The sequence below is a fragment of the Acanthopagrus latus genome, chromosome 20 (genome assembly GCF_904848185.1).
Source record: "Acanthopagrus latus isolate v.2019 chromosome 20, fAcaLat1.1, whole genome shotgun sequence".
NCBI lineage: Eukaryota > Metazoa > Chordata > Actinopteri > Spariformes > Sparidae > Acanthopagrus > Acanthopagrus latus.
This window is the reverse complement of record NC_051058.1, coordinates 19,364,024-19,380,376: the sequence shown is the minus strand read 5'-3', so window position 1 is coordinate 19,380,376 and position 16,353 is coordinate 19,364,024. Positions and strand designations below refer to the sequence as shown.

Here is a 16,353-nt window from a genome sequence, read left to right as displayed (position 1 = left end):
CTAACATGCTTGACAGGCTCCACAATGAACCTGCAGTAAACAATAAACGATCCAGGTGCGACTGTAACACTGCCAGTCGATGCTGCTGTGATTTATCACACCAGTTTGAAGACAGTCAGAGCCCCGATTTCTTCATTAAAGCTGGAACATTATCATTTGAGAATAATATAGCTTTAAAAGGTAATGGTCAGTGTATTATAGCTGCTAATGGGCTGATTCTGAGGCACCAATTAGGTGATTCTTTAAATTGTCTTTTGTCCAAATCTTACAGCGCTGTTAAAGTCCTTTAAATGATCCCCAACTGATGACCATTAATTTACTGACTACAATGACTTTAACTGTTAATGTCTCTATTTAATCACGGTTTTGCTTTCAAGGCAAATCTAAAGACAGTTAGTTTAATTATTTGTACTTGTTTCCCCTCGTTGCAGGTCCAAACCTTTTTGTGGACATTAATTGTGAGCATTTTAAACAGAGAGTTTCAGATCGTGCTTGTTTAAAGGTTGTTTAGAGGGTAAAAATACCCAACACCCACTTACTGTAGTATTAAAACATATCATGAATGTAAATAAACAACGCAAAAAGGTAACAATATCATAGTGTAAAATAATAATAATAATAATAATAATAATAATAATAATAATAAGATGGTGAAGAAGAAGAAGACGTAGAAGAAGAAGAAAAAGGAGGAGGAGGAGGAGGAGAAGAAGGAAAAGAAGAAGAAGAAAAAGGAGGAGAAGAAGAAAAAGGAGGGGGAAAATAAGAACTAGAAGAAGAAGAAGAAGAAGAAGAAGAAGAAGAAGAAGAAGAAGAAGAAGAAGAAAAGAGGAGGGAAAACAAGAACTAGAAGAAGAAAAGGAAGACGAAGAAGAAGAATCAGTTGTCAACACATTTGGTTTTTAACGGTCAAAAGATAAAACGTTAGAGCTCATGTCACCTCTGATGCTATGTGCAGGGGATATCTAAGCTAACTACATTTCCCATGGTGCACCGGCGGGGAGCGTCGTGTCGCCAGCGAGCTGTCAGTGTTGGGGGAGAGGGAGAGAGATCGGTCCAGCATCTCTGGAGCAGCGGAGCGGAGCGGGTGACAGAGACACACGGTCCTCATCAGCAGAATGAGGAGGATTTAGCTCAACGTTTCTCCGCCGCGATGCACAAACTGGATGTTTACTAGAGACTGACCCTCCTCGACCGCCATAGATCAGCGCGGAGATCTGACTTTATTCCATCAATGAGATAATGTGGAGAGGCTGTACCGCCCGGTGGTAACGCAGAAAAAAAAAGAAAAAGAAAAAAAAAGAAGACACACACAAGATGAAGAAGCAGTTCAACCGAATGAGACAGCTCGCCAACCAAACAGTGGGCAGGTAAGAGCCGACGCGGCGGGGGGGTCGGGGAGAGAAGAGACGGGTGTATTTATCAGAGCTGCAGGCTTTAATTGGCTCCGGAGCAGGAATTTGTCGCCTGTGTGTCGGCTGCCAGCGGACAGCATTCAGTCATTCACTCGATGGGCTTTTGCAGCTCAGCTGGTTTGATTTGCACAAAGCATAAACTGTCAGTGTAGGTCACAGTTGCAGTGTGAACGTTGTGTGATTGATTGAGCTCAGCAGGGAGGAGCGTACAGCCGCACACGGATGAGGAGGGAGCGGACATGGTACCCAAGGAGCGCGGCTGCTGCTGCTGCTGCTGCCCGCTGACTAATGGAAGCAGAGGGCGGCCCCCGGGCACCCTGCAGGGGGGTGGGGGAGTCAGGAGACAGATCACCCAGAGCCAGGAACACTGACACTGACACACAAATGTGTTCATCTCACTCGTTTAATCAGGAATGTCTGTACAATATGGATGAAACATTCTTGGCGTCCCATTCATTCCAGGAGTGAAGCAGCAGAAGTTTATTTGCATGACACGCATTTCTGTTGAGATTACAGAAAAGGATCATGACAGTTGTCTAAAACTGGAATTTAAAGCATGAGGAAGTCATATCTGGAATTCCCAGATTTTTGCTATTTGCTTCAGTTGATAATGTCTTTTTCTCATGACTGAGCTCAGTTTCTTTCTCTCTGAGATTGACACCAGTCTCATGTGATCTGCACTGAATATGAAGCTACAGCCAGGAGAAATTTAAATTAGCTTGGCATAATTATGCATCCCACTGCTTTCCTCACTATGACCCTCCCTTCTCTGTCTCCGATTGGCTAGAACTTGTTGCCTTTGCCCTACTCCACCTCTGATTGGCTTCCCCTGAAACTCTAACCCCAACCTATGTCACTTCTTGTGCCTAAACCTAACCAATAAGAAAGAACCAATCAGAGGCTGAGTAGGGCGGGTCTTAAGAAGAACAGTGGAGGGAAACAGCTAGCCTAGCTCTGTTGAAGCTGAAAACATTTTTGAACATGAACAATGTCAAACATGTTAGTTTAACTGGTGAAATGTGCTGATAGAGAGAATTTTCACCTTTTGACAGGTTTAATTGGCTGTTTGGTTATTTGATTGGTTGGCTGACTGGTTTGTCATTTGATTGGTTAGTTGGTTGATGAATTTGTTGGTCAGATAATTGTTTAGTTTGTTGGTAAATTAATTGGTTGGTTGATTGTTTGCTTGCTTTGCTGGTTGGTTGGTTGAGGGATTTGTTGGTATATTAATTGGTTGGTTAGTTAATTGGTTGGTTTGTTGTTTGGTTGGTTGATGGAATTGTTGGTAAGTTAATTGGTTGTTTGGTTGGTTGGTTGGTTGGATTGTCGTCAGGATTACAAAAAACCCACTGAACAACCTTTTCGTTAATTTCTCCGGGAATAATGGTTCATTGAAACATGCTGACACGTCACGGCTGATGAATGTAGAAGGGATTAAAGCCTGGTAAATCCTCATGGCACGATCCTGCATCAGATGCTATGCAAATGTATGAATACTTTAGATTAATGTGCTCAGCTCTGTGTCATTTCTGTGTTATCAGTGTATCTGTTGTCGCTGTGAGGCTTGATGCTTCAGATAAAGTTTGTTAATCTCTCAGTCAGGACTTGAGGCTCCCTTAAAAAAAAAAAATACATGACCCATTTGGCTCCCGTAGTTTGAAAACAAGCTTTTATCATGAAGCAAAGTGCAACTCACTCCCAGTATCTGTATCTTTGCAGTGAAACTATGAACAAGAGAGGCAGTTTTCTGTCAGGACGTGAAAGATATCGTTGCCTCTTTGAACCTTTAGGCAAAAACTGACTGATTTGCGGCTCGGATCCAGTTGAAGAGGTGTTGCTGCAGCTTAGGTCTCAATAGGTGTTGTTAAGTCTTTGTCTCCTCTCCTTTCCATTTGACAGCCCCACCCTTAGCTCACAACTGAAAGTCAATGTCAACACTATGCCTTTGGCCATTTGGATCAAGTGTTGTTTAACCCTTTGTAATTGTTGCATAAGGTTGGAACGGAGTCGTTGCTGTCTCTCTCTTTCTCTCTCTCTCGGCTCTGTCAACAAACCCGTCAAATCAGAAATCAGTTTTATTTGCAGCCTGTCACCACCTGCAGAACTTGCTTATAGAGCATACATTGTTGAGGTGGCGTAAGTGCATCTGTAACCTGTTTGTTTTGCGTGGCTGACGGCAGTAACTGATGACGCTGGCACGCCGAAAGGATTTTGTGTCAAGCTATGTTGTACCTCGCTCACCCACTCTCAGGCTGCAGGCGGGGGGGTGCTGATACAAATCAATGGAAAAGGTATTATTGCAGCTAATGCCCAACAGAGTGGACTTGGCAGAGGTAGCAGAAATCTCTGGAGGACATTTACCCATTGTTAAAAAAAAAAAATTACTGGAAATGTGCCTCACTGGAACTCCAAGGGACAAAAACTGTAATGCAGTTGAACAGATAAAACCAACCGATTACTTGTGAGTATATAAACATATAAGTGTGTGTGTGTGTGTGTGTGTGTGTGTGTGTGTGTGTGTGTGTGTGTGTGTGTGTGTGTGTGTGTGTGTGCAAGACCAGGTGGTTGTTTATTCCCCCTCATCCGCCTGAGAGCCGGAGCACCAGAGCCCAGTGAGGCAGAACATCCTGGTAATGAGTTCTAACCTGTATCATAAGAAGCAGAACAGCAGGGGCAATTAGTCATATTTAGAGGGTAGAGCCTCCGACATGATGCCTCACTGCTGGCCTCACAGGTAATTGGTGATATTTCCTCCGTGACCTTGGCTGCCAGTTTCACCTGGTCTGTGATGGAGGCTGCAGATTACCTTATGTCCCACAGATTTAGCGATTGTGAACCAAGTGTTTTCAGGATATTTGCAGTGTTGCCGGGTGTAATTATTGTGGATGATTATCATTTTTATGACCATTTAGCTATTTATTTTCAGAATGCACGAACAGTTATATTTAAAAAAAGCACCTTAATCTATCTGGATATGTTGTCTGGATAAACAATGATTCCTATCTTGCCTTTGCATTTATTTAAAGTATGTTTAATGCATCGCTATTGTCCTCATTGAGATCAGATCAATTTCCTCTGTGAGGAATTCAAGGCGGTTCTAAATCTTCCCCGGACTCCCTTTAAAAATCAAAATCACAGTTTTGTGAGTTGTTGAGTTAAAGGAGAGTTTATAAACTTTGTGAAATGATGCCTGTGACAAATTCTTAATTATTTGCTCCCTCCTGTAACAAAATCTGTATGGGTAAATCTGATTATGAACACTTGTACTTTAGGGCCTATTTCAAATTATAGTTAATTTCAGAAGTGTATCTAATTTCTCCACTAAGTGTATTCAAAACTTACTTACTTGCTAATCTGCTTCATTCAAATGTCCAGGGATTTGATTTTAGTTGTAGCAAAGTGAATGACATTTAACGCTTTGGGCTATTTATCTATTTTCTATTTTTTTTTAGCCTTAGCGCATCATTTGGAGACTCTAAATCGCCCGTCTGTTTTTATAGTTTCACTGAGCGCAGAAAAGGCACACATGAGCATCCTCAAACTAATGAAGCATCTCCTTTCAGGACGACATTGCTGCATTGCTCCAGTTTAGGATATAGGTCAAGAGAGGTTCAGACACAGTTAAATTCATCTCTCAAACAGTCGGGCTGCACCATTAATCCTGCGTAATGCTGCGTAAACTGTGCGACTGAATGAAAATGTGTAACTCTCTGTGAGCACAGCGAGGTTATGGCAGGAAGGGGACAGGCCTAATCCTCTTTTGGCTCAGTCACTTCTACTGCAGAGTATTTTTAACTCATCTTCTCATTCACAGTTTTGTGTTGCTGATAAACAGGCTGCTTATTCGACTGTGTTGACAGAAAAGTTGTCTTAATAAAAAAAAAACCTGTTTCCAGAAAATCGGCGTTAGTCCAGGTGCAGCTGAAGGAAGCTGAAGAATGTCAAGGTGCGATAAGACTGAAAGCAGAAAGAATTTATTAAAGACGTGTTGGAGAATGGGATTCTAATCTCCATCAACAGGCCGGGAAATTGTTTCTTATTGTCAGTGTGAAGCGTTCAGGCTGCAGGCGACAAAGCCGCAGACAGTATTTGTGTTTGCTAAAACCATTAACAACTGCCAGTCCGTTGTGCTGATTGAAGAGAGTGCAGCGAATTGCATGTTTTTTCAACAAGCCTTCCTGTAATGGCTTCATCATGTTGTGGTTCTTCATCTCATGCAGTATTGTTTCCACGGCATGTTTCCACATCCAAATTGTGACCTTGTGATTTACGGACGGACCTGTAACCTGCGATTCTTGTGGTTTTTCTGCTGTTGGTCTCCGTCTCGCTTCGATGGAACCAGAGGAGGAACTCGTGTAACCAGCCATGCTTGTTGGGCTTTATACGACATTGTGACAGCAGGAGGGAGGAGGATGGGATGAGTCGCCCTGCGGTGGCCCTGACATGCTCACAGACCTCTGCTCCTGTTGGTGACACAGTTTAATCTGTTGGGGCACGTCACTGCTGCTCGGAGCAGAAAGCTCAACAGTTTGACGCCGTGATTCATCGAAGAAAGAATGAAGTCCACATACTGTGTACATTCTTTTTCTTACCCATTTATTTTGTCCTTTGTCTTGGTACTTTGACATTGACACACTGCATGTCTCCAAATAATTGTAAACCCAAAGGACTTGTGACGGCACCTCAGATTTCACTTGTGTCTTGGATACAACAATGAAAATGACAACAATGAATGATTTCACCCACGATGCTCAGCTAGCACGTCAGTGTTTATCCCCCTGTTGCAGTCCAAAAAGAATGTTGCGTTCATGGGGTGTTGGAATAATCCGAGGCTTACATGATCTGTTTCCTTTGCTCTCTACATGTCACTCAAACAAGCTGGAAACAAGTTGCGTTTAAGTGCTCTATGCGATCAGATGCAAAACAACTTTGCAGGGAGGTCCAGATATTTACATTCAGCCTCTGTGTCTGTCTGTGAGTGCAGGAGACGTCATGGGTGTCTTGTATCCCCAACAGTCCCTGACCTCCCGCTGCCCTGACGTCCCATTGGCCGCGCTCCAGACACGCTGCTGTCACGACCCTGTTGACATCCCATCAATGCTGGACTGCAGTGTTTTTATCTTGAAGACAGATTCCCATTTTAGGTCCAAATAAGAAGCGCCCGTTTTGCATATATTCATCAGATTAGTACAAATGGCTCCATGGAGGTGAACATAAATTATCCAGATCCTTTTTTCGCAGTCTCCTCGGCTGTCGGACCGTTCAGTTGAAAGATAATGAACCCATTTGTCAAACACGGCGCTGTTTGTGTGCTTAATTCCAACAACATTCACAGGATTTGATAATTGATTGGCCTTTATGTGGAACATGATTAGTATTCATAGCGAGTCTGCTTTACAGGCTGAATACAGTGCTGTCCTGGGAGCTAAATGAAATCATTTAGGTTAGTATTAATGGCTGCCCGGTCTCTGCGCGGCTGCCACAAGCTGCTCCAGGTGAAAAGGTACAGCAGAGACTTACCTGACAGGGATGACATTCTGTTTACAGAGTGAGTCACTTCAGGCTCCTCTCAGGTGTTTATTATGAGCATCATTATGAGGCATTACTTTCATGAACACTCAATTATGTCTGCGTGTGTGTGTGTGCGAGTGTGTGTGGGCTCACCTACCTGTCTGAGTCGTCCTCATTAATCATGATGAGAGTCCGTTAATGAGGAATTCCTGTGAGCGGTTGGACGCTGACCCTCTCTGCTAGCTTCAGTGTAATTATGAGGCTATGAGAGATGCTAGCAGCCAGTTAGAGTGATGATGAGGGAGAAGCACACGCTGAGAGGAAATTTGAGGAAATATACATATTTGATTTCTTTCAAAAGTGATTCGGGGATGTTTGTTAGGATGTGGTTAGCTTAGCCTAGCATAAAGACTGGGGAATTGTTAGGAAACAGCTAGCTTAGCTCCACCAAAAGTGGAAAAAGTAACACCAACTGACCTGAAGTCATCTTACTTTGAAGGTTTCATCTTTGTAACCACCACAATTTCTGATCACAACTTTCATAATTAACAGAACCCTAACTAAGTTTTGAGGGGGTGAAAGTTTTAAAGTGAAACCATAAATTTCTCCAACCATGGTTAGAAACTGCCACTGTGAAATACTCTCAAGTTAAGTTGATAAACGTTAATTCTGAGAGGCGCCCAAAAACAAACCACTGTCCCAAATGTTTCCAATGATAAACCCAGAGAAATCAGTGATTCTACTCAAGGTAACGGTGCGTTTCATTTATTCACCTTTCGCTAAAACCTCCTTGAGGAATGAAGTTGGCGAACGTGACCAAACGTAACGTGACGATTAAATGACATGTTGCCAGCTGTTTCCAGTATTTGAGTGACAAGAAGGAACAAAGGAAAGGACACGACGACTGTACAATACATGACACGTCCTCTGTGACATCAGTTATCAGAATATGTTGTTCTGACTTGAGAGGGCATTCACATGAATTTACCAATAATTCTGACAGCTTGGGAACACGCTGTTATTGCTCCGACTTCATGTGGATTTTCTCTTGGTGGTGGAGTTGCATTGTGGGAAGAAGAATACATGGCATAAAAATGGCTGTATCGATTTTTACACTTGTTAAATTGTCTGCCATGAGTCTGGAGTTACAGGAGTGCAGCGCTTCATCTTTGTTGCAATTCATTATTTCTCTCGTATCTGTTTGTCCTACTTAGACTAGAGATTCATGATGTCTGTTTGGGTTAATTGAGCAGCTCCATCTGCAATTTACTCCTTTTTCCTCTTCACTCCACCATCACACAAACATGTCCACCTCCATGGGTTTATTTACATCCCTCTCCTGTCCCCCTCTTCCTTCTCTGTCCTCTTGTTTCTGACAACCTCCCTGTCCTCCGGTGTAAACTTTACTTTGTGAAAACGCTGCACGTCCCCTCGACGGCGCTCTGACAGCTCTACCCTGAAGGTAATTAGTGCGGGACGAGGAGATGATGGGGGCGACTCTTTTTGAGGTGTATGATTATAAATTCACCACGCTGCACTGAACTGGATTGTGTTCCAGATGTAATTGCTTCACCAAGTTTATAATGTCGTGAATCAGAGGGGTAGTTTTTTGGGGGGTTAAAGGAAGAATAAAAGAGCCGCTGCGACATGCTTTCTGGGCTCGTCTGTCAGGTTTTTAGGTGAAACCGAGGGAGCCACTAAGGGAGATGTCGTTGGCAGTGGAGCGTTATTGAAGTCACTGGAGTGTGATGATGGAGACGCTGCTTCGGGTTGTTGCAGAGCACACAGACAGGCAGATGCCCGACCTCCTCGGCTCTACTGCTGCTGCTGCTGCTCATGACAGCACGACATTTGGAAAAAAACGGTTTTGTTTATTTAGTTTAGAAATCAATCAACAGGATGTTACTGAGCCGCCAGTCTGCTCACTAAAATATACTGTAGAAGTATAGAAGTAAGCCCAAAACCATTATTCGGATGAACACTGGGGGAAATGTACCTTGTTACGTAAGATGGAGGCTTCAAATGAACTCGATGACTCTGCTGCTCTCTTTTATAACACTGTACACTATATATGGGAGTTAATTTTGCCAACACTTTAAGGACAGTCGTGAGAACTGCCGTGTTCTTAACTCTTCAGCTCTGACCTACAGATGCAGAGCAGATTTTAAAAGCCAGAATCAAGCCTCTTAGCGAACTCGCTGCTGGCTAACATCTCTCTCCAGTCGTGTGTGTGTGTGTGTGTGTGTGTGTGTGTGTGTGTGTGTGTGTGTGTGACGTTAAAGATGCGCGTCAGAGTTTCGCTTCCTTGATGAGTTCATACTGTAGATGTGGTTGAAGAAGGACGGGAGCTGGCTGAAGACCAGAGTCCAGTAGATGTGGAGTCACGCAGAGAGTGAGTCAGTGGTCTGACTGTCTGGCAGCAGCGGATTTCACAGTCGAATGTAACAACATGGCCGAAAAAGACCACTAAGTTGAATCAACACCCCTCTGAGTCAGTGTCAACAAATATGGAAAATTACAGGCTTAGCAAAGGAAGCATTCTGCTGGACTGTTAGTAGTGGATTGTAATATATTTCTGGTATTTTGTCAGTATTTGTCCTGCATGTTGATACTCGTTTGGTTAGTTGATGATTCCCTGCTTTTGTTTTTACTGTTGTATCATTGGAAAATTAATATGTTTTCGGTTTTTCTGTTCTGTTTCCATTTTCTGACACTGTATTGTATTGTTGCATTATATCGAGATATTTGGTCAAAAATATCGTGATATTTGTGATTTTGCCATCTAGTTGCAGCATCTAAGTGCTTTTGAGGAGATTTCAAAAATAAATATTGTTTATGTGGCATTAAAATATCACATATTATTTAACACTCTTTGGCCCAGTCCCTGCAGCTGTAGCAGACTGTTACTCTTCTGGTTTCAAGCTTGTAACCAGATGTTGAGCCTGCTGAAGGGATTTGCTCCCGTTCAGCCACAACAGCATCAGTGAGGACCAACACGGATGTTGGGCGATCAGGTCTGGCTCGCAGTCAGCGCTCCGAGTACATCCCGCATGTGTTGGACGGGGTTGAGGTCAGGACTCTGTCGTAAAAGTAAAGATATAGTGTTAAGATATTACTTAGGTTAAAGTGGCAGTCACCCCTACAAATAGTAGTTGAGTAAAAGTCTTGTCCTGTGACACACCCATGTTGCTGTGGTAACCGGGGTCCCTCAGTTCTGTTGTCGCTGACGTCACCCGCCCGGGTCACAGCCACACTCCACCTTTCCTGTGTGCCTTCGAACGGGCCACCACCGCTGAGCCGTCCTGGAAACATTGGCTCAGCAGCGACAGGGTCCCACCTCGCTTTAAAAACAGGCTGCGGCCCCCGAGGACCGTTAAAACAGCCGCAGCTGAAACCTGAGCGCTTCGCCAACACGGCCTGAACAGGACAGGATATGACATCACAACAGAGAAGGGGAGGGTTGGGGGGGTAAACAGTCCCAGAGCTGCCGCAGTGTTTTCTGTCCTGTAACGGACACTAATTGGGAGCTTGTTATGGAATTCCACTCAAGTGAGCACACAAGATGCTGACGTCTCACTCAGAGCTGTCAGGGCGAGTGTGAGGTCCCAGAGAAAACACTCCGCGTCAACGTCCTGTAACTCTCTGATGCAAACAGAGCGCCCGTGCTGATGAGGTCCGGGGCGACCATGAGTAAACACTTCTCGACTGTGATGGAGTGCAGCTGGAGGAGACTGTTTTCAGGGCTTTTTTTCTGTCATTAGTTACTAACAAGGGATGGGAAATGATTAGATCGTTTAAATTGAGTGTTTCTTAGTTAATAACGTTACATTAAACAATTGCTTAATAAAGTATTTTACAAAGCGCTTTATTGTTTGTTAACAGTGAAATACCTGTTGTTTGATTATCCCGTAAATTTTCTTTCTCTCCGTCATAACTCCTTCTTGTTGCAAGTGTCCAGCTGCATGGCTGCATGAGTTTAACATCATAGTTTTGCACCTGTCAGAATAACATGCCGGTGTTAATGAAAAGGAAGTGATAAGTCTGGAGGCATGTCAACTCTGATGGATCGGACAGTTTGGAACTGGAACTGGCACCAGATTCAATTTCTTTTACTTGAGAGGCTGCACGGTTTTAGTGCAGGAAGTTCTTTGGTGAGGGTAAAAGTGGAAATACTCTGTAACTATGTATTTAAAATCGTAGTGAACCAGACCGTGAAGTAACAGCACTCTTCAGTATAACTTACTTTATATTATGTTATAAATGTGAGGCTGATTTTCAGAGGTGGAAAAGGTAGATTTTTATGATATCTTGTAATAATATATCAGAAACTTTCAAACCTTCTTGTTCTGATTTTTCATATTATGAGGACAGCAAAAAAACAAAAGAGTACATAAATCTTTTGTTAATTTATAAGTCAAGGCGGAAAAGTTTGACAAAAATCTGTCTCACTGGGTAAAACACACCATTTCTTTTATTCCCAGTCCTTTTCAAGTCGTATGGAGTTGGTCAGCCGCTCATTTTTGTGTGAATGGTGGAGTGAGAACTATTGTCCTGCGCGGCGGGAGGGAGAGATGTCATGCTGCCTGAGTTGAAAGGTGACAGGTGCAACAGGTGCTCTAAAAACAACAGGAAGTGCGTTATTGTCATCTGGAGCACTTATCAGCATCATCAGCAGTTACAGCAGTGACTGCGACACGCGACTCGGGAGGCAATTGGGGTACTTTAAAACACTTCAGCGCCTGATTGCTGCAATTTGCATCCAGAATCGCAGTCTGAGTCATAACTCAGTCAGATGTGAACATGCGGACACAATACACATATTTCTGCATTCAGTGTGAGAGATCAATCATGTGTCTGCACGATAAGTTGAAGAAAAAAGTCATATTGCAATTATTTGACAGATTGTGTTATGATTCATGATGAGTAAGAATGATCATTTTCACATCAGAATTCTGTTTTGTTTGTTTTTTTTATGGAAGAAAATTCATCATTCATATTCAAATCATGACAATATTTTCAGTCCAGCAAACATGTTCTCTTTTGTTATTTTGATACTATTTCTATTAATTGTGCAGCCCTGATTAACAAAAGCGTAATTTATACAGCACCTTCAAAAAAAGAGCTTAAGACAGCAGGATCCACAGATGGGAATTTAACAGAATAGATGCAAGAAGGGAAAAAAAACTGAAAACAACAGAAAGAAGACGCAAAAAAAATAGGTGAGATATCATCATCAGTGTATATAATTACAAATAAACGTTGATAAATCTGCTTTTAAGTAGTAAAAATGACACAACTTATAGTTACTGAACTTGCCTTGAAATTATCACGCTTTTAAGTTTTCTCCAGTGTCAAATTAATTCAGCGACAGTTGTCTCTACATCCATGAGTGCATTTCAAAAAGGAGTTGCTAGTAGCGAATTCGGCATTCTTTTAACACGCCAGTTTGCCAAAATGTAAACAAATATAACCTCAAGTTGAAGCCCACACACAGCTGTCTGTATTCAGGCTTAATGAGGTGTCAAACATTGAATTCTACTCTGTTAAAATCTCCCACTCAGCTGTTCTCACATCAAACAATGAACCACAGAGCAGACCGTCTGAAATTACCAGTCCGGCTGACGGAGCTGACGCCGTCCTCGTTATTTACTCACTATCTCGTGTAGCTCAGAGAGAGCCGGAGTCATTCATTGCCCCGCGCTAATGGGGAAGATTTTTTACTCGTCTGTTGTTACTTCTTTCTGCCTGAGCTCATCTGTGCAGGGGGATTTTTCACTTCCTGCAGCGAGTGCAGCCTCTCAGCGGCGGGTGATTGAGACAAGCCATCTCAAACGCAGGGAGATGATGCAGCAAGCATTGTTTTTCTTTTTCTGGGTTTATTTCTGCAATCAAACAGAACAATTAGACGGATGATTGAAAGGGAAATGTTACAGAATATTACAGAAATTGCCAATAATTATTATTGTTTCTCATTTCTAGACTTCTACTTTCTTTGTGAGTGTCTAAGTTGGTTTGTTTGTGTAGTTTCCCGAAGAGATAATTCATCCTCAACACAACTGTATGAGCTGCTCAGCTGGATGAACGGTGGCCTGTTGGCTGTAGAAATTGCTCTGCGTGTCATCAATCACCTACAAGCTCCAAATTGTCTTCAGTTGACTTGTCGTGACTTGCTGACATGTAAATCTGCATCAGTGCGAAATACGAAGGAATAACAGTTGTGATCGGACCTGTTTAAGGTTGTAGGTGGGGTTCAAAAGGTCTGTCTGACCATTTGATCCATCAGACAGAAACGGCCCGGCCAGCTGTTTGAAGGCGTGGCCGCAGAGCAGCTGTGCTATAGCTTCTTCTACTGTACCTGCAGCCTCGTCGCCACCACTCCTATCTATGTCTGTTAAACTTTAATGGGAAGTCAAACCCTCGGAGCTCAGGTGTCACTGCCTCGCAGACTGTGGTGTGAGATGAGGGGCAGGGGTGAAGAGGACACGTTAACATGCAAAGAGGAGGGAGGCTGCTTAAATGGATCAGATGTGCCAAACGTGTGTGTGGTTGAGTCAGATGTTTATACGATGTAGTTAGTTTCCCTACTGACAGTAACACTCACGTCATTGTTTGGGTGTTAACCTGTTTCCTGTTTTATTTTTCCTCACGTGTCATGTTTTAATTTCCACTTCCTGTCTTTGTGTTTTTTTTCCTGCCCTGTTAGTGTCACCTGTCGCGTATTAGTCTCCCCTGTCTTGTTTATTCAAGGCCTAGTCCACAAGTGCACAAGCTGTTTTGAAAAACAAGCATTTTAGCACCATTTCAGAAATAATCTTGCATATCTCATGGCCATACATGCACACTGAGCATGCATGTTTACAGGAAGCAGATTGTTCGGCATCTCTTTACTCCATCTTTTTATTATCGATGTCCAACAATATAGCATCCATTCTTCAACAGAAGTATGAAAAGAAGTATATACAAATGTCCAATAGGATTCAATGATGGCATGAAGACGTTTTATCTTCAAAAGGTCAAAGGTCAACTTCACCGTGATGTCATAATATTTTGCTAAATATGTTCTGGTCGTTATTTAACGCAACAGCTCAGGAACAGCATCATGACCCGCAGGAGTCATACAACTACAATGTTTAATTTTTAGTTTAACAAATACCTTGATACTGATCTTGTGACAACATTGAGACCGTTGTTATCCTGACTAAATGTCAACACACTGAGATTTTTGATGAATAATCATCAGCAATGTGGATGTGGTTCAGAAAAAGTCATTACGTCGCTTTAAAACCAGGAAAAGACAAAACTTATATCATGATATAAAGATATAAAACTCTAAGACGATGTATAGTCTCGTATCAAGATATCAATATAATATCAATATACTGCCCAGTCCTTTTTTTCTGGGTTTAGCGAACTGAAAATGAGGCGAATACGATCATTTATTCAGAAGGTGTCGACAAGAAGAACCGTCTGATGAGTCACAAGTGTGGACTGATAATCACGGCACAGTGGATGGATGAAGAACGTGTCTTTCTGACGAGACAGGAGGAGCTGAGAGCTTTTTTTTTTACCTTCACCCCACAGCATCTGTTTGTTCTCCCAGCAGTGACTCTCAGACACGGATCACTTCAATAGGCCTCAACCCACACGGCCTCATTTCAGCGCCGGGATTCCATGGCAACAGTTGAGTCGTTTACTCGGGGATCTGCTGAGGTGATGATGCAAACATGCTGAATCTGATAGTGGCTAAATCAAGTGTAATTTTGAAAGAAGCTGAGTGCGTCTGAGGTGACACTGGCTTTAAACTTTGAGCTTTATTTGAGTAAATTACTGTTCACCTTGAAGAATTGGATGGATTTTGGTCCTTCTATCGCAGACACACAGCCAGGTAAACCATTTCTGACGGCATATTTGTGTCTTAAATTTGAATTGTCAGGTTGTTTACGAATGGCAGCTGCTTTTAATCTTTGTTGGGTTTTTTTTTTAAACCGGAGCCTTTTTTTCTCTGCAGGTTCTTCAGATGCTGTTAGTCTGCACGCCTCGTAAACAGCAGTAAAAGCTGCTAATCCTCTAACAGAGCTTTTCAGCCCGAACCACAGCGGTTGTCCATAATAAACTGTTATTTTTGGCGAGAAGTGCGCGCACGGAGCTAATTGTCCTCATACGAAATGCAAATGGATTCAGCTCCTTTTTGGGAATCCGCTGCTGTCAAAGTAAACCAGTAAACTAGAGTGAAAGTGGGCCACAGTTATCATTAGTCTGGAGAAGATGAGCGTTACCTTTAAAGGTCCCACATTATGCAAATTTTCAGGCTAGCGATTTAATTCAGGGTGTCTACGAGAAAATGTTTACAAGCTTTAATGTTCAAAAACACATTATTTTCCTCATAGATTGGCTGGTTATGAATATGAAACACGTTCTTCTCTCTGGAAAGTGTCAAAGTGCGGTGGATCACGCTTTTTTTTTTTTTTCCCTGCACTAAAGCATCGCAGCAGAAAGGTTCCTGCTGCAAACCTTCAGCTCCAAACCAACAGAGACAAATTCAGTTTGACAACAGACGGACGAGCAGTTCGGGGTGATCCAGGCATTTCATCACACACCTGATGACACTCTCCTCCTCCCAGCAGTGCCTTTTTTTTTTTTTTTACAAACAAGGTAACCTCAGACAGACTGTGCAACACCCCTCTGCGTGCGTTGTTTGTGTTGTTATTTTAGCTCCGTGAACTCTTCCTCCCCTCGCTTCAAAAAATAAGTTTTGTCCGAGAGCAATCATCAGAGCAGCTCTGTGATAAGACGGCTTAGCGGCACATAGAGAGATGTCGCTGCTGATAACGCGATGCCAATGTAACGGCGCACAACAGGGGTGCCGTTAGACCCCATCCTGCTTCTTCCTGAGCCGTAGAAATTAATTTGACTCCGTGTCTCTGTGGTAAGTTTAGTATTCAAGGGGAGTTCAGCGTTTGCTCCTCGGAGTTGGCGGTTGATGAGACCAAAGGAAAGATAGTTCTTATAGAGGGCAGTGAATGTGGTTTGTGTTTTTCTAAAATATGAGGATGGGTTTTCTTCCCTCACCATTACCTCCTCTTAGGTTGGTTATGTTTGTCCAGTGGCTGGTTTGTTTGTTTTCGTTGGTTTGCTGTTGGTTAATTGGTTCGTTGATCGGTCGGTTTGTAGGATTTCTGTTGGTTGAGCGGTTGTTTGGTTTGTTTGTTCGTTGGTTGGTTGTGTGATGGAGATTTTTTACTTCATGAAGAAAGATGTGAATTGAAGTTTTACACATAATGTTCAGTGGAACATGACCTGTGAACCTTGTTTTAGGTAATTTTCCATGTAAGGTATTGAGTAATCACTGAAGGATATCACTTCCTACTCTGTGAATTATTTCTTTATGTGCAGGAGGGCATAAATTAGTAACTATCAGAGTGAAAACACA

The 16,353-nt window shown here is 42.7% G+C and overlaps 1 protein-coding gene and 1 long non-coding RNA gene across 6 annotated transcripts in view; one reads left to right on the top strand and one right to left on the bottom strand.

Annotated features, from left to right (window-relative positions):
• The first annotated feature begins 811 nt into the window (after window positions 1-811).
• Window positions 812-16,353, top strand: part of LOC119009705 (rho GTPase-activating protein 44-like) — a 66,657-nt gene continuing 51,115 nt past the window's right edge. For all 5 annotated transcript variants that reach the window (XM_037081207.1, XM_037081206.1, XM_037081204.1 and 2 more), the window contains exon 1: window positions 812-1,367. In XM_037081207.1, coding sequence (XP_036937102.1) covers window positions 1,315-1,367 — 53 coding nt within the window. In that variant the 5' untranslated portion in view covers window positions 812-1,314. The remainder of the gene's footprint in view (window positions 1,368-16,353) is intronic.
• LOC119009713 lies at window positions 10,773-14,623 on the bottom strand. The gene is made up of 4 exons (XR_005071804.1): window positions 14,492-14,623; window positions 12,578-12,805; window positions 11,387-11,539; window positions 10,773-10,919 (listed from the first exon to the last, which is right to left on the bottom strand). It is a non-coding gene; the product is annotated as an uncharacterized LOC119009713 (long non-coding RNA).